Genomic DNA, 22,684 nt, shown 5'->3' on the forward strand with positions numbered 1-22,684 from the left:
AGCTCTGCCACGCTGTCTCCCTGCATTGGGAGGCATGAGGAGCTACTGCTGGACCTATTGGAAGGGCTTCGTTCCCTGACGGAACGTCACGACCAAGGGTTCAAGGCTATCATGGAGCGAATCAGTGAGCTTGCTCATAGGCAGCCTGCCACCTCCGAGACCTCCCAACCACCCAATAACCTGTCTACTATCAGTGGTGGGTTTGTACAGCCTACCCCGGCTCCCCGATAACCTTGCTTACCTGCTCTGGAGCGATATTCTGGGGATCCTGTAACCTGCCGGGGTTTTCTTTCTTAATGCTCCCTTATTTTTGAGCTGCAGCCATCTTCGTTCCCTTCGGGCCGGTCGAATATTGCGTATATTATTACGCTAATGTCATGAAGGGCACTCTCCTGGGCTACGGCAGCTTGGGAGCAACAATCCGTAATTTGTTGTCATCTGGAGGATTTCATGGCAGAGGTGAGGAAGGTACTCGATTGTCCGGTATCCAGTAAACCTCTTGAATTACGTCCAAACTCCCGTAGTGTGGCAGACTACGCGGTTGATTTTTCGCACGTTGACCGCCGACAGTGCCTGAAATCCGGAGTCTCTTTTTGATACCTTTCTTCACAGATTATCTGAGGTGGTAAAAGATGAGCTAGCTGCTCTGGAATTACCGGCGGACCTCAACTCCCTCATCGCCCTCACCATTAGAATTGATGGACGCCTAAGAGAATGCAGGAGTGAGAGGAGGTCTGGTCTCGGGCACACTCGTTCATCCGCTATGGCTCGCTCACCTTCAAAAGAATCCGTAAGTTCCCGAAGGCAGTTTTTCCGAGAGGATCCGAAGCCACCCGAGCTCCCTCGTGAATCATCAACGACGGGTGAGTTGGATACTCCTGAGCCTATGCAATTAGGAAGAGCTAGGTTATCGGTTGGGGAAAGCTCACGGAGGCTGAGTTCAAACTGTTGTCTGTACTGTGGAGGGGTAGGACATTATATAGCTACCTGCCCTGTTAGGAAACCCTTGTCTCTAGTGGGTACAAGTACTCTGGTGAGCCAGACTGGGAGTTCCCTAATTCCCATCACCCACACACTTTTTGTGCTTTTGCTGTGGGGAGACCAATCTAAGTCTTTCCGAGTGCTCATTGACTCTGGGGATGATGAAAGTTTTATGGATGCTACTATTGTGTCTGAGCTTGGTATTCCCTCTCAGCCTCTCTCGGTTCCCATGGATGCTAGGACACTGGACGGCTGCTCAATAGGTAGAGTCACCCATAGGACTGTGCCCGTTCATATACGGGTTTCAGGTAACCACAGTGAGACCATACAGTTCCTCCTCATTGCATCTCCCCATGTTCCGGTTGTCTTGGGATTTTCATGGCTCCAAAATCACAACCCTGTTATTGACTGGACCACATGCTCCATCCTGGGTTGGAGCCCATTTTGCCATTCCCACTGTCTTCAAGCTGCAAAGCCTTGCCCGAGATGTCTTCCTCAGGATGTTAGCAAGGCTTTGGATGTTTCTGCCATTCCCACTGAATACCATGACCTCCTTGAAATGTTCAGTAAGGCACGTGCTACTTCCCTTCCCCCTCACCGTCCTTATGCTTGTGCCATTGATCTCCCAGGCACCACACCACACCACAACCCACCTCGGGGTCGGCTATGTTCTCTATCTGGGCCAGAGACCAAGGCTATGGAGGAGTACATAGAGGAGTCTCTGGCTACTGGGGCCGTCCGTCCGTCTGCATCTCCTGCCGGCGCCGGGTTTTTCTTGGTGGAGAAGAAGGACAAGACCCTGTGTCCGTGCATTGACTACCGGGAACTGAATGACATTACGGTTAACAATTATCACTCCTCTCCTCTGCTTTTCAACCTCTCCACGGGGCCACCATTTTTTCCAAGCTGAACCTTCGGAATGCCTACCACCTGGTTCGGATACGCGAAGGGGATGAGTGGAAAACAGCCTTCAACACAGCCAGCGGACATTATGAGTACCAGGTCATGCTGTTTGGTCTCACCAACGCCCCTGCTATCTTCCAGGCTTTGGTAAACGATGTGCTCCGTTTTGTGTTTGTCTACCTTGACGACATCCTGTTTTTTTCCCGGTCGGCCCAAGAACATGTTCTTCATGTCAGGCAGGTCCTTCAGCGCCTCCTGGAGAACCAATTGTTCCAGAAAGCCGAGAAGTGTGAGTTCCACCGCTCTACAATCACCTTTCTGGGATATGTCATCACTGAGGGTAATGTCCAGATGGATCCTGGAAAGGTGAGAGCAGTGGTGGTGGTGGTGGGGGGGGGGGGGGGCTGTCACACCCTGATCAGTTTCACCTGTCCTTGTTATTGTCTCCACCCACTCCAGGTGTCGCTTGTTAATCCTGGTGTATTTATCCCTGTGTTTCCTGTCTCTCTGAGCAAGTTCGTCTTGTATGTTCCAAGTCAACCAGCGTGTTTTCCCGTGGTCCTGCCTTCTCTATTCTCTTTTACTAGTCCTTCCGGTTTTGACCCTTGCCTGTTTTCTGAACTCTGTACCCGCCCGCCTGACCATTCTGCCTGCCCTGACCTCGACCCTGCCTGCCACACTGTACCTCCTGGACTCTGAACTGGTTTTGACCTTTTGTCTGTCCACGACCATTCTCTTGCCTACTCCTTTTGGATGTAATAAATATCAAAGACTCAAACAATCTGCCTCCCATGTCAGCATCTGGGTCTCGCCTTGTGCTCTTATATGAGGAACCTAAGCTCTTTCTTGTAGAGGTTGAATGAATCCCACAGGGCACATACTCCAGTTGAACGTTTTATTTTGATGTTAATGTCAAACTAATTTGAATTCAACAAAAAATATCACCCAGGTTAAAAATACGAAATTCCCTTACGGTGATGATTTTTGAAATCCAATCAGTTTTCCACATAGATTTTTCTGTTGACATGATATGGAAACAATGTTTATTCAACCAGTTTTTGCCCAGTGGGATATGTTATGAATGTGTCATGACACATTTAACCTCTTACCTTTCTTGTAGACTTTGACGATGTCTTTAATCTGGGCGCAGGTCCTAGACGCTAGGATCTCAATCAGCACGTCGTCATCCGTCCCCACCCCCTGGGGAACAACAATCAGAGACCCTCAGACAAGCCCACTCAATACCTGGCTGGCCATTCTGTAACAACCAGATAGTATACGTGGACATGAAACAGTCTGCATGATTCAAAAAGACAAGCCTGTACATGGTAAATGCTGCTCCACCTACTTAATTAGTGCACTATTCACCCTATATACACTACCGTTCAAAAGTTTGGAGTCACTTACACATTTCCTTGTTTTTGAAAGAAAAGAAAACATTTTGTCCATTAATAAAATAACATCAAATTGATCAGAAATACAGTGTAGATATTGTTAATGTTGTAAATGACTATTGTAGCTGGAAACGGCAGATTTGTTTTAATGGAATATCTACATTCAGCGTACAGAGGTCCATTACCAGCAACCATCACTCCTGTGTTCCAATGGCACGTTCTGTTAGCTAATCCAAGTTTATAATTTTAAAAAGCTGAAAACTGTTGTACTGATTAAAGAAGCTGTAAAACTGGCCTTCTTTAGACTAGTTGTGTATCTGGAGCATCAGCAGTTGTGGGTTCGATTACAGGCTCAAAATGGCCAGAAACAAAGTACTTTCTTCTGAAACTCGTCAGTCTATTCTTGTTCTGAGAAATGAAGGCTATTCCATGCGAGAAATTGACAGCCACTAACACACACATACATGCTTTTGCCCTACACTGAAACAAATAAAGGTTCTTAAATGGTTCTTCCTCAGCTCTTAAGGTTCCTTGGAGAACTCTTGCCCGATAAAGAACCTTTGAGTTCTTGTGGGGTTCTTGATGTGGCATCTACGGTTCTTAAGAATTCTAAAAGGTTCTTGAAATGTATGGAAGTCTGCAGATGTGTCCTTTTCATAGCACACAGCAAATTGGCCAGTGTTAACTAGTGTTGATTTTTAAGTGTAACATTTCTAGTGTTGATTCAATAGTTAACCCTCCTGCTGTGTTCCGGTCGAATTGGAACGATTTACAAGTTTTCTCTCTGAAAAATGTAGTTAATTTAATCTGATAATAAGTCATAATGTTCCATGACTTTGTCCACACAGGCCATCTGAACACACAAAATACATTTTGATGATTTTCATTACATTTTGGGTGTTTTATTTAACTTTTGTACACCTGTGGTGTTCCCGGTCAAAAATGTCATTAGAAATGAATGGGTGAGACTACAATTAGTGTCTAAAATTGTGTTCAGGCACATGCCCATTCATCAGATGGACACACTTCCTCTCCCAGACCCCACATGAATGTGTGTTTGAGCACACACACACACCTCACTCCCCTTCTTGGCATCCATGGAAACCTTTCCCCAATAGAATCTTTCCCCCACGGGAACCACACCTGTTGGCATTCTCACAAACAATCGCAACATTGTTTCAAGATCTTTTCTCGCAGCTTTAGGATATTTTTTAAGGCCTTGCTCACAATTCATTCTGTCGCAGCACAATGACCAAACGATATACTGTATGTGAGGCTCTTGATCATATCTTTGATCATGACACTGGTAAGGAGGAGAGAGTCCTTGTTAAAGTAGCCTGTGATAAATAGCACAATATATTTCATCTGAGTTTTAGTTAGAGTCAATATAATCCATACATCATGCTTTTTTTTAAACCCAAAAACGAGTTGTATGAACTCAGGTCAATGAGGCCTACGGGCCATAAATAGCAAATAGAAGTTCAAAACTTGTAATGTTCACAATAACTTTAGTTGATTAAAACATCTTACACAACATTAGGTGATAATGTATGTATTATTATGGATTTAAAATCAGCTATAATTGGGCGGTCATTTTGCAGCGCCTCTCACGGCCCTAACCCGCAAGTCCCAGACCTGTTTTGCCTGGACCCCTGAGTCTGACAGGGCATTCGTGGAGCTCAAGGGACGTTTCACGTCCGGACCCATCCTCGTTCATCCTGATCCTACTCGTCCCTTCGTTGTAGAGGTGGATGCCTCGTACACTGGAGCAGGGGCGGTCCCTTTATAGCGGAACGAGGGGGACAAGATAATGCACCCATGTGCCTTTCTTTCCAAGCGGTTCTCGCCAGCGGAATGCAACTACGATGTAGGCAACCGGGAGCTCTTGGCAGTCAAGTGGGCCCTTGAGGGGTGGAGACGCTGGTTAGAGAAGGCATATCATCCTTCCGTGATATGGACGGACCATAAGAACTTAGTCTCCATTCAAGAAACCAGAAGGTTGAACGCTCGCCAGGCTAGGTGGGCTCTGTTTTTTAACAGGTTCAACTTCACTCTAGCCTATCGCCCAAGATCCAAAAATCAGAAAGCAGATGCCCTGTCCGGCCAACACGATGTCTCTAACGAGGAGAGGGACTCCGAGCCCATCATCCCCAGCTCCCGCATTGTGGCTCCCGTGTTATGGAGTATAGAGACCACGGTGCGACAAACCCAGACCCGAGAACCTGACCCCGGCAGGGGTCCCACTAACAGACTTTATGTTCCGCGATCAGCCCGTTCCTGAGTACTACAATGGGGACACTCCTCTAAATTAACTGGCAATCCAGGGGTTCATCGGACACTAGAGTTCCTGAGGCAGAAATCTGGTGGCCCAACACGATTGAGGATGTGAGATCCTTTGTTGCGGCCTGTTCCACCTGTACCCAATGCAAGTCCTCACGACAGCGACCTGCTGGGTTGCTCCAACCTCTGCCCATACACAGTCAGCCCTGATCCCACCTGTCCGTAGACTTATCACAGGGTTACCTCCATCCCAAGTGCTTACCACTATCCTGGTGGTCGTGATCGGTTCTCCAAGGCAGCCCATTTCATTGTCTTACCCAAGTTGCCCGAAGGAGACAGCTGATCTCATGATTACACGTCTTTCGACTACACAGACTTCCCCAGGACATTGTCTCGGATCGTGGCCCAGTTCGTTGCACGGTATTGGAAAGCTGTTTGCTCCCTGTTGGGGGTGTCGGTGAGTCTCTCCTCGAGGTTCCACCCAGTCAAATGGGCAAACAGAGAGGGCCAACCAGGAGCTGGAGAAGTTCCTCCACTGTTTCGTCCACCAAGGCCAGCAACTGGAGTAAGTTTCTCGTCTGGGCGGAGTATGCTCACAACACAGTGCCAAACTCGTCCACTGTCACCACCCCCCCCCCCCCTGCTTCCTGAACAACAGGCCGAAGTGGGGGTGCCATCAGCCGAGGCGTTCATTTGACGACGTTCCTGCACCTGGATCAGAGCGCGATCCTCCTTGCTCCGCTCATCTGCCCGACACCAACAGCAGGCAAACCGGCACCAAAGGCCTCTTTAGGCTCCTCCAACCGGGTCAACGAGTGTGGCTGTCCACCCGTAATCTTCCCTTAAAGGTGGACTCGTAGAAGCTCGCTCCACGCTACATAGGACCATTCAAGATCCTGAGTCGTATCAATCCGGTCATCTATCGCCTCCAGCTTCCCAGGTCTATGAGGGTCTGTCCATCCTTCCATGTCTCCCATCTCAAGCTGGTAAGGACCAGTCCCTTCTCTCCCTCACACCTGCCCCTCTGCCCCCTCAACTTGTCGATGGTCGCCCGGCCTACACTGTTCGGCATCTGTTGGAGGCTCGTCGGGTCCGAGGCACCCTGCAGTACCTGGTGGACTGGGAGGGCTACGGCCCAGGGAACGGGCGTGGGTGCCTGCCCGGGACATCCTGGATCCGGTACCTGTTCGGGACTTCAACCAACTACATGGTGGTCGCCCTGGCTCCGCGGCTGGAGCCGCTTCTAGAAGGGGGGTACTGTCATGGTTCCACCTATCACCAGAGGGTGGCAGAGACCGTCCTAGAGACATTAGCGACACTCAGGTGTGTCCTATTCACTCATTATGATTTCCCTGTTAAAATAGATGTGTTTTCTGTTGTCCTTTGCTGAAGCTTGAATTATGTGCCATGTGCGTTTGTCTCCTGAGTGAGTTTTCGAGACTTAGTGTTTGTTGTTTTCCCAGTGTTATTGTGATCCTTCCGTTACCGTTTCTCAGTAAATGTTTATGTTTATCCTTAACCGCTGATTCCTCATCTGGTCTCTTCTCTGCACCTGGGTCCAACCTCACCATGTCACATATTCCCCATAATAACAAGCCCCAGAGTGTACCTCTAGGGCTTGTTATATGGGCAATTGTATGTGTGCAACGTATGGATATAAATATTCATGTAATATACAGACCTGACATGTGTAAAGCCGATGTCACACAAACCAACTTGGACAATATTGATGGAACAAGTAAGTGTGTGTGTTTAATTGCCTCTCAAGTAGTTGCATTAGTATGTGTGTGTTTAAATATCTCTGAAGTGTTTCATTAGTGCATTGTTGATATAGTCCCAAAATGTTTTGCATGTCAGCAAGTTTTCAAGATATACAGATATAACTTTTTTATGTAAAATGCATCATACCAGCTTTATTTCTGTATTTTGAAACTTATATATCTTGAAAACTTGACCACTGACATGCAAAACATTCTGGGACTATATCAACAATGGACTAATGAAAGAAATACCAAAAGATTGTTTTGGGGTGGAGTTTTCCTTTAACCTCGGACCCTGCCAAAGCCTAGCAGTGCCATAGTACTCAATCAGTCTTGGACAAACCTAACAGGGCTACATGGAAGATGAAAAATGGCCACACATATTACACTTCATTAGTGTAGCCTATAATGGACTGGCTTTCTGCAGGGAAAGAAGAACATATTTCAGGAGATGTCACGCCCTGACCTTATAGAGCTTTTTATGTCTCTATTTTGGTTTGGTCAGGGTGTGATTTGGGTGGGCATTCTATGTTCATTTTTCTATGTTTTGTATTTCTTTGTTTTGGCTGGGTGTGGTTCTCAATCAGGGACAGCTGTCTACTTTCCCACCTGTGTTTTGTGGGTAGTTATTTTCTGTTTTGTGTTTCTGCACCTGACAGAACTGTTCGTTGTCGTTTTGCTCTTTGTTATTTTGTTCAAGTGTTTTTAAATCATGAACACTTACCACGCTGCGCTTTGGTCCACTTCATGCAACGATGACCGTGACAGGAGAGCTAGGTTTAAGACCATTAATTGATGGAGCATGTTAACGTTCACCTGAAATAATCTAGACACATAACCAATATCCTGCACATACTGTACCTGATGGTAAAAATACCATACAATTCCTAATTCTACATACCTTAAACTGTACTTTACCTTCATTCTATGTAGACTCACGTTTGGCTGCACAATACATGGCTTATTATTGGAGCCATAACAAAACATAGACTGTACATTGCTGTACTTTACCTTGAGTGCTTTATGGAGTTGAGAGGCATCATAGGAAATGGGAGGCGTCATCAACGCCACAACGAGCGTCTCGAACAAGCCTCCCAGCTCCGACTTTAAATCACTCACAAGATCCTGTGGAAAAATAAAGTCAATATTAAGATAACTTAGACAATGGAAGAAGTGCTTGCTTTAGACAAATAGAGCCAAAATCTCTTACTCAATTAATACATTTGAATTCTTCACAAGATCCCGAGGATAAAATAGCCTATAATTCTTTAACTTTGAACAATGGAATAAGTGTTTGATTTGGACCTTTAAAAAAACAAACCAAAACATATTTAAGCTGAATTCCTTACCTCAATCAATTTATTAAAATTATTTAAAAAATGTATGATTAATATTCTGATAACTTTGACAATGGAAGAAGTGTTTGTTTAAAGTAAAATGAAAACACAAAGAATAACAGAGCAGAAATCCCTACCTCAATCAATGCATTTGAATGATTAACGGGTGTTTTGATAACGTGCACATAGAAGTGTAAAACACTTGGTTTAAGAGCGAGAGTTCAATTTATTAGTATTGACAATAAAAAACATGAGTTGAGTCACTCCTAATACATACAGTATACTGGAGAGATAGCGAGAGTTATCAGACACCCTGATAACTACATTTATTGTTGGCTTTCCTCTTATGTTAAGCCACCAGACAATTCAACACATTACTCACAGAAGTGTATATCGAAATAGATTTTTATCAGCTGTTTATCATAGATTTGGGTATTTTTGAAGTGCCGATCTGAACAAGCAGAGGCCAGAGAAAGAGAGAGCAAGAGAGAGGGGTGGATGAATAAAGAACAATTTGAAAGTGAGACTGACAAAGAGAAAGAGGGGGAGGAGGGATATGTGTGGATGGAGAGATTGTGGGTGGGTAGGTAGGTGGGTGGCAGGTAAAGCAATTTATGGCATGTGTGGGTGGATAATATTTCCGAACTCTCATGAGGGCCTATACTGTAGGTATTGGACGGATGCTATTCATTACGGATAAGTCACAAACCTCTCCCAGTCCCAGTGCTGCTAGCTACGTGACATCTGCGCAATGGCAATACCGTCATGCCAATCTGCCCCTACTAATAAACCCCATATCTAAGAATAACAGTAAAGCATTTTGGCAGTATGTGGATGGATTCTTCTTATTGAAATTCATACTTGGATATCCTGCACAAGGCCATTGGGTGTGCATATGCTCTACTCTTATTCAGTAACAGTAGAAAAAATGGCATACTGTTTTCCCTTAGGTAACCCTTGTTTTGGCTGATGAGTGATGGGGTTGGTGACATGACCTGTAGGCTTCAATCAGACCTGTAAGATTCCTGTCTCACCTTTCCGTGGGCCTTCTTGTACTCCACCTTAATTTCCTGCCGTTGATTGTTGCTGCGCGATGCCAAGAGCATGAGAATGGTGTCCTCATAAGTGCCTGTCAAACATGATGACAAACTTACAGTAATTCATCTTAAATCAGTGACATGAGAACATGTCTTGATCATGAATTGCAGAACTCGTTAAAACCAAGCTACCCCTACCAGTTTGGAATAACTAGTTAGTTACCACATTGTCTATTTATAATGGTGTAGTGAACCAAGTAAAGAAATTCAGTTTGTGTTTACAACAATAAAGGGATGATTCATCCCAAAATCTACGTTTATCAGTGATTTCCATGCCCTATGTTGAGCTGAGTCCATATTCCATAAAGATAGTTTGGTCATTGTGGTTTGAAAGGCAAGAACAAACATGGACAAACTATGTTGGCCTGGACCACGCTATACGTATTCAAGGAAATCTACAGACCTCAATTAGATTAGAACCATGTAATTTCGTCTGGAGGATGAACTGTCCCTTTAATAAGCACTAGATCAACATATAGACCTATTCTCACCAGGGAAATGACGAGACAAATGGACCAACGCACAAACAATCAATACCAATACTTTTAAAAGGCATCAATACCTCTGGGATACAGCAAATTAATATCAGGGCTGAGACAATTCATGGCATTTCCTGGGCAACATTGAAATAGATTTGTTATCCAGACTTAATTATGCCATAAAGCAAGTTACCGCTTATAATGTTATCTGGTTAAAAGATCAGAGGTCAGATTGATTTTGAGCTCCAACTATAAGTCAAGCTATAATTCACAGATATGCCTCCATTTTACGATCGTCTTCCCCTTTACTTCCTCTGTACAACGTTGTGTCTTTTGGGTTCAAGGCCATCAAATGGGACAACACTGGGACAATTGGTATAAACCAATGACATATGGGGAGGAAATTGTCGTTATGGTGGTCATTACAGATGTAAGATCTTAATTTGATTACTCTTTTGTTGAGATTTTCTTTTAGTGTATTTGAATTTTTTAAAATCTTCTAAAGTTTAATTTCCAGACTTGATTTGCCCTAAGTAAAAATGTATTGACCCCTAAAAAAAGGGGCATTAATTATAATCCACATAATAATTCACATTTCCTGTTGCTGCAGGATTATTTTCCTGCTGTAGCAAACTGGCTCAAATTAAGATCCTACAATATATCTATATGTACTGCTGTGATGAATTTCAGGTCATTTGAGAGGAAAACGAAGTTGAAAGGGAGAGTAAGAAGTTCCATAAAAACATACCATTACAGTGGTATTATGCCTGGGGAATTGTAGGGGGAAATAAACTATTGTACAATATATTTAAGTACAGGTAGTTATAGTAGCAGCCTGACACTTGCACAGCTAATTCAGTTTTTCTAAGCAAAAAATGTGTAATTAAGGAATAAATACTCTGTAAATACAGCTTAATACAAAAATGTTTACAGTATAAATACATATTCCACTGCAGTTTCTCTGGTAGAGTTTATATCTGTGGCTCAGTTGGAAAGCGCGTGGAGATAGAAACCCCAGGTTTATGAGTTCAATTCACTTTGGGGCCATATACTAATATGTTTACTCTCACTGTACTGTAAAATGCTTTAAAAGGTGTCTGCTAAATGGCTTATGCTGTATTTTTATATTTATAACTTTAAGTACATCTAACTTACCTATGCCTTTCATAGCCTTGTGTAAGAGCTCAGCATCCTGCTTGGCATTGAAGTTGACAAAGTCTTTCACACTGCCTCTGTAGGAAGCCTGTGGGAAATTAATAACAAATGATGGACAGTGGGAACAGAATACATTGCCTGCATTTCCTAAAAATGTGTCATTGTGGGACAGACATGGGAGAAAATGTTTTTTACAATCAAACTATAATCTAGCTAGTAAGTTTGGTTGCAGAGGGGAAATCTTGGCATCAGAAGGGCGATTCTAGTGGGATGTTGTGCAGCTCTGTCTCCATGCTAACCTCTTCTGTGCAACTGAAACTTTTTCAGAAGGTTCTTCTCAAGATGAGAAGTTCTTCATAGACACTGTACTTTAATCAGTCCCTTCCAGATGGTTAGGCTACTGCAATGCAGTCTGTGTTCATACATGTTAGCAATCAATGCTATCGCAGAAGTAAACACATACAAACTCACTTTGATAGCCCTAGCCTGTGTCATGGCGAGTCATAGTTCTCTAAATTCTCCTTGGTTTCATCTCTGAGGAAAATATAATTTGAGGAGAAAAGCAATATAACATCTCTTTCAACCTCTGACTCAGTCAGATGTCAGCACAGGTGTGAGATTTGAGAAAATTATCTTCCCCTCTCTTCAGCAAAGCTCTGTCCCCACAATTTGCTTTGTTGTGCATTCCTTTGTCTAAGTACCAAGAGTATACTAGTATGTGCTGATCGAAAAAACACACAATTTGAATCAACTGAACGTTCAATTCTGCTACATAGACCCTGGTTCGATTCCAGGCTGCATCACAACCGGCCGTGATTGGGAGTCCCATAGGGTGGTGCACAATTGGCCCAGCATCGTCCGGGTTAGGGTTTGGCCGGAGTAGGCCATCATTGTAAATAAGAATTTGTTCTTAACAGACTTGCCTAGTTTTTAAAAAAACATATTGAGAATGCTGCTGGTTAGCTAATGTTAACAATTGTCCTTTGCTGTAGCATTACAGGGCAAATGAAAGGCTATTAGCACAAGGTGTTCAATTCTTCTACTATGTTTAATCATTAAAGATGTTGATATAAGGGAGCGACTGGATTTACAAGTCCATGGGTGAATAGATAGAGAGGGTGAAGACTACTTTAGTGGCAATTGGTGACTTCAAACTTGATGAGGATGATGGATTCATATTATTTTGAAGAAATGAAAGGTAATGGGAAGACAATCTTCATTTGATTATGATCTGAGGAACTCTCCCATAGATGCCAGCAGCATACCACCTGGCATATCACCCTGCATACCACTGCTGGCTTGCTTCTGAAGCTAAGCAGGGTTGGTCCTGGTCAGTCCCTGGATGGGAGACCAGGTGCTGCTGGAAGTGGTGTTGGAGGGCCAGTAGGAGGCACTCTTTCCTCTGGTCTAAAAAATATCCCAGGGCATTGAGGACACTTCCCTGTGTAGTGTGCTGTCTTTTGGGTGGGATGTTAAACGGGTGTCCTGACTCTCTGAGGTCATTAAAGATCCCATGGCACGTATTGTAAGAGTAGGGGTGTTAACCCTGGTGTCCTGGCTAAATTCCCAATCTGGCCCTCAAACCATCACGGTCACCTAATAATCCCCAGTTTACAATTGGCTCATTCATCCCCCTCCTCTCCCCTGTAACTATTCCACAGGTTGTTGCTGTAAATGAGAACGTGTTCTCAGTCAACTTACCTGGTAAAATAACGGATAAATAAAAAATATTAAAATAAAATGCGGTAAAGAGGTCAATGGAACTTGACCAAAACAATGGAAACACGTGAGGGAAAGATTCCGTGGGGGAAAGATCCCAAATCTCCTCATTGCCCCCCAGCAACATTAGCCTAGATTTAGGCTATTGTTTATTTGTGTATTTTACACTATGTTGAGGTAAAAATTGGAGTATAATGCTTGTATGGATGTCAACCAATACATGTTAATTTCATTGTCACTAATCAACTGCATTACAGTTAAAAATGACTTTTACTAACACCACCGATTTCTCTATGCTACCATCTTATATGAACGGTAGTTAGCATTTAGAAGTCATTTCTTCTAAACCTGAAAAGGGACTACTTCTAAATGTTATGCAGCCAAGTGTATCCAAATCAGACTTTAGTAACCACACTGGGCCTGTTACAATACATCAATCATGACGGATTTGACGAATATCCACTTTGTTAGATCAGATTTGTTGAATGTACACCAATCCTGCATCCTTCTTCTATTCCCCACGGTCTGCATTCTAGTGACCTCTTTACTGCATCTATGCATCTACACTCAAGTTCACATGGGTCATAATGACCTCAAAGGTTTGAGAAAGGATGAATTAAATGAAATTAGTAGAATTGCCAGAAGAAGAGACATGTTGACTGACTACTGTCCTAAGTATAAAAAAAAAAGCTCTCCCTTAACTTCATTCAAGTAATAATACAAAGAATCAGTGATTCATGTATAACTCAATGCATCTGCTATTTGTATTTACAGCTGTCCCCTCCTGTTCCTTGATTAAGAGGTGATGACTACTCCACTCTACTACCAGTGTCAACTCTCTTCTGACTTGATAGGCAATCTGCACAAACAGTAATCAACCAATGCAAATAGGCCTATGGGACAATCCACTGCTTGATTGATTGCATTTGGCTGTATTTACTCAATGGCTGAAACCCATTACGAGTCACACCAACCAAAAGAGACCATGTCTGCCTGTCTGATTTATTTCAAGTTTCCGACACAAAGTGTTTGGAGTCCTTTTACATTTATGAATTGGACTGAGGATGAACATTACTATTCTGAGCTAGAGCCCCATCAGTTAACATAGTCTACCTGACTACCTAGGGGTTTTCAAGTCAGGTCTCCCTCGATGAAACCCTGTCCTAGGTGGGTGGGGTTAGACCCACCCTATCCATGTTACCATGCTTATGGTATAAAAAACTATACAAATTAACCACCATTATATGTAAGTGGACCTCTGTCTTTTTAATCATCTAATCAAATAGTTAGAAATATTCATAACGAGCTGAAGAAGACCTCTACAATCAAATCAAAGAAGTGAACTGGGTGAACAAGTTAATACTTGATGCCACAGCAAGGGAGATGTTTGCTGTCATATTGCACTTTTAATGAGTCAATCTCCATAGAGTGAACATCTTGAAGTTTGAAATGAAATGAGATGTTCTTAATTGGAAATAATATGCTTGTTAGGTTATTAGCTTTTTCTTCAGTACATTATGTAGCTATTGAAGAACCCTTGCCAGTACAGCAGCTAGCTACTGCATAACCCTGGCCAGTAAATTACGTAGCTAGCTACTGAAGAACCCTGGCCAGAACATTACGTAGCTAGCTACTGAAGAACCCTGGCCAGTACATTATGTAGCTAGCTACTGAAGAACCCTGGCCAAAACATTATGTAGCTAGCTACTACTGAAGAACCCTGGCCAGTAATTATGTAGCTAGCTACTGAAGAACCCTGGCCAAAACATTATGTAGCTAGCTACTGAAGAACCCTGGCCAGTACATTATGTAGCTAGCTACTGAAGAACCCTGTCCAAAAGTGGCCTTCATGTAGCTCCTGAAGAACCCTGGCCAGCACATTATGTAGCTAGCTACTGAAGAACTCTGGCCAGTATATTATGTAGCTAGCTACTGAAGAACCAAAAGTGGCCATCGGTACATTATGTAGCTACTGAAGAACTCTGGCCAGTAAATTACGTAGCTAGCTACTGAAGAACCCTGGCCAGTCCATTACGTAGCTAGCTACTGAAGACCTGGCCAGTACATTATGTAGCTAGCTACTGAAGAACCCTGGCCAGAACATTATGTAGCTAGCTACTGAAGAACCCTGGGCAGTACAATTATGTTAGCTAGCTACTGAAGAACCCTGGCCAAAAACATTATGTAGCTAGCTACTGAAGAACCCTGGCCAGTACATTATGTAGCTAGCTACTGAAGAACCCTGTCCAAAAGTGGCCTTCATGTAGCTACTGAAGAACCCTGTCCAAAAGTGGCCTTCATGTAGCTACTGAAGAACCCTGGCCAGTACATTATGTAGCTAGCTACTGAAGAACCCTGGCCAGTACATCATGTAGCTAGCTACTGAAGAACCAAAAGTGGCCATCGGTACATTATGTAGCTAGTAGAGAACCCTGGCCAAAAGTAGCCATCGTTACCACAAGAGGTTGGTGGTACCTTAATTATGGAGGACGGGCTCGTGGTAATGGTATCAAATACATTAAACACATGGTTTGATGCCTTTCCATTTGCTCCGTTCCAGTCATTATTATGAGCCGTCCTCCCCTCAGCAGCCTCCACTGATCAATACATTATGTAGGTTGACTTCCGGCGCCGACCGAGATGGCCGCCTCGCTTCGCGTTCCTAGGAAAATATGCAGTATTTAGTTTTTTTATGTGTTATTCCTTACATTGGTACCCCAGGTAATCTTAGGTTTCATTACATACWGTCGGGAGGAACTACTGAATATAAGAGCAACGTCAACTCACCATCGTTACAACCAGGAATATGACTTTCCCGAAGCGGATCCAGTGTTTTGCTTTCCACCCAATACAATGGATCTGATCCCAGCCGGCGACCCTAAGCGACGCCGTAAAAGGGGCAAACGAAGCGGTCTCCTGGTCAGGCTTCGGAGACGGGCACATCGCGCTCCACTCCCTAGCATACTACTCGCCAATGTCCAGTCTCTTGACAATAAGGTTGATGAAATCCGAGCACGGGTAACATTCCAGAGAGACATCAGAGATTGTAACGTTCTCTGCTTCACGGAAACATGGCTCACTCAAGAGATGCTAACGGAGTCGGTGCAGCCAGCTGGTTTCTTCACGCATCGCGCCGACAGAAACAAACATCTTTCTGGTAAGAAGAGGGGCGGGGGTGTATGCCTTATGATTAACGAGACGTGGTGTGATCACAACAACATACAGGAACTCAAGTCATTCTGTTCACCTGATCTAGAATTCCTCACAATCAAATGTCGACCGCATTATCTACCAAGGGAATTCTCTTGAATCATGAATCACAGCCGTATATATTCCCCCCAAGCAGACACATTGAGTGCCCTGAACAAACTTTATCTGACTCTTTGTAAACTGAAACAAAACACCCTGAGGCTGCATTCATCGTAGCTGGGGATTTAACAAGGCTAATCTGAAAACAAAACTCCCTAAATTCTATCAGCATAATCGATTGTGCTCCCAGGGCTGGTAAAACCTTGGATCATGTTTACTAAACTTCCGAGACGCATAAGGCCCTCCCGCCCTTTCGGAAAAGCTGACCACGACTCCATTTGCTGCTTCCAGCCTACAAACAGAAACTAAAACAACAAGCTCCCTCGCTCAGGTCTGTTCAACGCTGGTCCGACAATCTGATTCCACGCTCAAGACTGCTTCGATCACGTGATTGGATATTTCCGCATTGCGTCCAATAACAATATGACGAATACGCTGATTCGGTGAGCGAGTTCATTAGAAAGTGCATTGACGATGTCGTACCCACAGCAACGATTAAAACATTCCAACCAGAACCGTGGATTGGGCAGCATTCGCGTGAAACTGAAAGCGCGAACCATGCTTTTAACCAGGCAAGGTGACCGGAAACATGACCGAATACAAACAGTGTAGCTATTCTCTCCGCAAGGCAATCAAACAAGCTAAGTCCCAGTATAGAGACAAAGTAGAGTCGCAATTCAACAGCTCAGACACAAGAGGTATGTGGCAGGGTCTACAGTCAATCACGGATTACAAAAAGAAAACCAGCCCCGTCGCGGACCAGGATGTCTTGCTCCCAGACAGGCTAAATAACTTTTTTGCTCGCTTTGAGGCATACAGTGCCACTGACAAGGCCCGCTACAAAACCTGCGGCTCTCCTTCAACTGCAGCCGAGGTGAGTAAACATTAAACGTGTTAACCTCGCAAGGCTGCAGGCCCAGACGGCATTCCCAGCCGCGTCCTCAGAGCATTCCGATGCGAGTAGTCACACGCTACTGCGTGGCCTACTGCTGTTAGGACATATTCAATCAATCCTATCCCAGTCTGCTGTTCCCACATGCTTCAGAGGGCCACCATTGTTCCTGTTCCCAAAGAGCTAAGGTAACTGAGCTAAACGACTACCGCCCCGTAGCACTCACTTCCGTCATCATGAAGTGCTTTGAGAGACTAGTCAAGGACCATATCACCTCCACCCTACCTGACACCCTAGACCCACTCAATTGTGCTTAACCGACTCAATAGGTCCACAGACGACGCAATCTAACTACCACACACTGCACAGCCCTAGCCTCCACTGCACAGAGAATACCTATGTAGAATGCTGTTCAATGACACAGCTCAGCATTTAACCAAATAGTACCGCGGTTCCAAACCAGTCATCAAGCTCAGACCCGTGGGTCTCGAGCCCCGTCCGGGATTTGACTTGGCGAGGCAGGTCTGCCGCTGTGCAACTGGGTCCTGGACTTGCCTGACGGGCCGCCCCCAGGTGTGGGTGTAAAGGCAATCTCGCCCCGTCTGATCCTCAACACTGGGCCCACAGTGGTGCGTTCTGACCTCTCCTGTACTCCCTGTTCACCACGACTGCGTGGCCATGCATGCCTCCAACCAATCATCAAGTTTGCGGACGACACTACAGTGGTAGGCTTGATTACCAACAACGACGAGATGGCCTACAGGGAGGAGGTGAGGGCCCTCCGAGTGTGGTGTCAGGAAAAATAACCTCACACTCAACGCTCAACAAAACAAGGAGATGATTGTGGACTTCAGGAAACAGCAGAGGGGAGCACCCCCCTATCCACATTGACGGGACAGTAGTGGAGAAGTGGGAAAGTTTTAAGTTCCTCGGTGTACACATCACGGACAAACTGAATTGGTCCACCCACACAGGAGCGTTGTGAAGAAGGCACAAAAGCGCCTCTTCAACCTCAGGAGGCTGAAGAAATTCGGCTTGTCACAAAAGCACTCACAAACTTCTACAAGATGCACATCGAGAGCATCCTGTCGGGCTGTATCACCGCCTGGTACGGCAACTGCTCCGCCCACAACCGTAAGGCTCTCCAGAGGGTAGTGAGGTCTGCCACCCGCATCACCGGGGGCAAAACCCTGCCCTCCAGGACACCTACACCACCCGATGTCACAGGAAGGCCATAAAGATCATCAAGGACAACAACCACCCAAGCCACTGCCTGTTTCACCCCGCTATCATCCAGAAGGCGAGGTCAGTACAGGTGCATCAAAGCAGGGACCGAGACTGAAAAACAGCTTCTATCTCAAGGCCATCAGACTGTTAAACAGCCACCACTAACATTTAGTGGCCGCTGCCAACATACTGACTCAACTCCAGCCACTTTAATAATGGGAATTGATGGAATGATGTAAAATTGACCACTAGCCACTTTAAAATGCCACTTAATATAATGTTTACATACCCTACATTACTAATCTCATATGATATTGTATTACTGTACTCTAATATCATCTACTGCATCTTGCCATCTTTATGTAATACATGTATCACTAGCCACTTTAAACTATGCACTTTATGTTTACATACCCTACATTACTCATCTCATATTAATAACGTATCTATAGCCATCTACTGCATCTTGCCTATGCCGTTCTGTACCATCACTCATTCATATATCTTTATGTACATATTCTTTATCCCTTTACACTTGTGTGTATAAGGTAGTAGTTGTGGAATTGTTAGGTTAGATTACTTGTTGGTTATTACTGCATTGTTGGAACTAGAAGCACAAGCATTTCGCTACACTCGCATTAACATCTGCTAACCATGTGTATGTGACAAATAAAATTTGATTTATGTAGCTACTGGAGAAACATGGCCAAAAGTGTCCATCGGTACATTATGTAGCTAATGAAGAACCCTGGCCAAAAGTGGCCATCATTGGATAACGATCCCAAGTCAACCTGAACTTGTGTGGTCCATTTCACTGATGTATTTGCAATACTTTGAACTAACACAACAGTAAGCAAACAAAAACACTTACCATGAGATATAACTTGTTGATGAGACTAAGTAGAATTGGTCAAATCTGAAAAAGCAATTGTGTAAGCATAACAGGTTGGTAAATCATAATTTACAATTTCATGAGTCACTCTTCATAGAACACAAATTTCCACCAACAGATAGTCTTCGAATTTTGCAGAAAAACATGGTAATTCATAAGTAAAATTAATTGAGCATAGGATATCAAATATAAATATACTAATGATTTTCTGTCTTGTCTCATATAATTCACAAAAACATTGCAATATGAAGAGAAAAAAACTCAAAGGTATCTTACCAAAAATGTCTTGCTTTCTAACCTCTTAGAATAGACAGTTCTGTAAAGATACCGTGGGCTATGAAGATGTTATGGGCATTGAAACTTCTCTACTCCACCCCTCAACAACAGCAGTGTAGTGTGTGGGGATGGCCTAACTGTACTACTCGGCTGGCCAAATAAAGTGTCCTATTTCAGCAGCAGTCAACCAAATGGGGGATCATGACCTAATGCATTCTGGTGTTTTTACAACGTAGTATACGGATGATACATTACAACACTAACACATGGACAAGAGAGACAGTCAGAGAGACTGTTGTGACAATGAGGGATCCAATAGAGATCTTTTACCACCCGTTTGAATTTCAGCCTAGAATTTCCCTAAATAGGCTATAATTGGGGCTTTCAGGCATCAGAGACTTTATTTCACCCACGTCCCAACTATCCCATTCCAACCTTATGTTCCATTACCTGGAAGCACCTATTAGGTGGATTGAGGCTGCATTTACAGTACCTCACAAGGACTAAACCACTTCTCAACCACCTCACCAGACCTGGGTCTGATACACATCAAATACTTTGTCATTTAGTTTTCCCGGTACAATAGAGTAGCAATACAAAAATGCACATATAGAATAGTCCCAAAAGTGAAAACTCTAAGCTAAATCAAGAGCTGCACACCTCTAAATATTTTCTAGGATTTTGAAGTGACATGTCGGTATGTACTTGACCTAGGTCTGAGCAAACATGGGTCCTCTACAGTATGTTTATATTTCAGAGATGGAGGAATGTTAAATAAGTGAATGTTAATGGAAAATCATTTCCCCCAGCTTTCCCCTGTGTTTGCTCTGCTTGTGTTTGAGATACTGTAGAAATATCCGGGTACTTGCATTGGATGTGTTATTATTCACTGCGTTTATTGAGATAATGGCAGTCAGGCCAAATTCATGGTTTAGGAAAACAGAAGTTTGTTTAAAAAAGGAAGTATTCTGCCTCCCAAGTGGCACAGCAGTCTAAGGCAGTGCATCGCAGTGTTGCGGCGTCACTACAGCCTCTCTCGAGCCCTTTGGGGAGTTGCAGCCATGAGACAAGATCGTAATCACAAAATGGGGGGTAAAAACATTTTAAAATAAAGTCTTCGTTAATAAAACTAACATGTTCTGGTATGCCTTCATCAGCTAATTTTATTCCTTTACAAACAGAATTCTTTGTAACTGATGAAAGCAGGAGAATTGATATGTGGCAATGTAACAATCATTCAGAGAATTGATATCTGACAATCATTCAACAATCAGAATATCTTTAATATACTGTGGTATTTACAAACAACTGAAACCAAGTCAAATATAAAATCTCAGAAATAACATTGTTTACATGTACATTTATGCAAAATATGCCATGGTGTATCAACAATATGGTCACAGCAAGGGTGTTGTAGACTCAACATGGATCTACCAACATTTTCATTAAAAAAATACAAAATATTTCATGACAATTGTTTATAAAACAAAAACTGGTATCCAATAACAATTAGTCAATTAACTTTAGATGGATAAAAGATCATCAAAACAGTACATAAAAGATGAAATATGTTTTTACTAAACGTAAACACTTGAATCAATTTAACACTGTTCCAGTGTCTATCCAGGTCTACACTTTTCAGTACTAAATTAATACTGTGCTTAGTGCTGACCAGGGGAGAACGACTGCACCATCTCATTGAAGCCATGCAGTTCAAGGCTGACCTCAGTACTGCAGGCATTATTTTCAGAAAACAGGATCCCCCATTATAGTGAATGGGAAAATGGCAATCTTCGTGTAAATAAACACATTTTTCGAAGACAATCATTGCTTCTATTACACCAGCTTTATGTCCTTCTTTATTTGACTATTTTCTACATTGTTGAATAATAGTGAAGACATCAAAACTATGAAATAACACATGGAATCATGTAGTAACCAAAAGATTGTGGAGGCCAGGTCATCTGATGCAGCACTCAATCACTCTGCTTCTTGGTCAAATAGCCCTTACACAGCCTGGAGGTGTGTTGGGTCATTGTCCAGTTGAAAAACAAATGATCGTCCTACAAACCATATTGGAATGGCATATCGCTGCAGAATGCTTGGGTTGCCATGCTGGTTAATTGTGCCTTGAATTCGAAATAAATCACTGACAGTGTCACCAGCAAAGCACCCCCACACCTCCTACTCCATGCTTCACGGTGGGAACCACACATGCGGAGATCATCCGTTCACCTACTCTGCGTCTCACAAAGACACAGCGGTTGGAACCAAAAATCTCAAATTTGGACTCATCAGACCAAGGGACAGATTTCCACCGGTCTAATGTCCATTGCTCGTGTTTCTTGGCCCAAGCAAGTCTCTTCTTATTATTGGTGTCCTTTAGTAGTGGTTTCTTTGCAGCAATTCGACCATGAATGCCTGATTCACGCAGTCTCCTCTGAAGAGTTGATGTCGAGATGTGTCTGTTGAACTCTGAAGCATTTATTTTGGCTTCAATTTCTGAGGCTGGTAACTCTAATGAACTTATCCTCTGTAGCAGAGGTAACTCTGGGTCTTCCTTTGCTGTGGCGGTCCTCATGAGAGCCAGTTTCATCATTGCGCTTGATTGTTTTTGCAACTGCACTTGAAGAAACTTTAAAAGTTCCTGGCATTTTCCGTATTGACTGACCTTCATGTCTTAAAGTAATGATGGACTGTTGTTTCTCTTTGCTTATTTGAGCTGTTCTTGACATAATATGGACTTGGTTTTTACCAAATAGGGTTATCTTCTGTATACCATCCCTACCTTGTCACAACCCAACTGATTGGCTCAAACGCATTAAGAAGGAAAGAAATTCCACAAATTAACTTTTGACAAGGCACACCTGTTAACTGAAATGCATTCCAGGTGACTACTACATGAAGCTGGTTGAGTGAATGCTAAGAGTATGCAAAGCTGTCATCAAGGCAAAGAGTGGCTACTTTGAAGAATCTCAAATAT

At 43.5% G+C, this 22,684-nt stretch overlaps 1 protein-coding gene across 1 annotated transcript in view; it reads right to left on the bottom strand.

Annotated features, from left to right (window-relative positions):
* LOC111965563 (annexin A5-like) overlaps positions 1-19,784 on the bottom strand; it is a 28,140-nt gene extending 8,356 nt beyond the window's left edge. Inside the window, exons 1-6 of the mRNA XM_023989721.2 lie at positions 19,702-19,784; positions 19,405-19,449; positions 11,387-11,474; positions 9,690-9,784; positions 8,330-8,443; positions 2,994-3,084 (exon numbers count right to left, since the gene is read on the bottom strand). Coding sequence (XP_023845489.1) covers positions 2,994-3,084; positions 8,330-8,443; positions 9,690-9,784; positions 11,387-11,474; positions 19,405-19,407 — 391 coding nt within the window. The 5' untranslated portion in view covers positions 19,408-19,449; positions 19,702-19,784. The remainder of the gene's footprint in view (positions 1-2,993; positions 3,085-8,329; positions 8,444-9,689; positions 9,785-11,386; positions 11,475-19,404; positions 19,450-19,701) is intronic.
* Positions 19,785-22,684: the final 2,900 nt, after the last annotated feature.

The sequence above is a fragment of the Salvelinus sp. IW2-2015 genome, linkage group LG6.2 (genome assembly GCF_002910315.2).
Source record: "Salvelinus sp. IW2-2015 linkage group LG6.2, ASM291031v2, whole genome shotgun sequence".
Taxonomy (NCBI): domain Eukaryota; kingdom Metazoa; phylum Chordata; class Actinopteri; order Salmoniformes; family Salmonidae; genus Salvelinus; species Salvelinus sp. IW2-2015.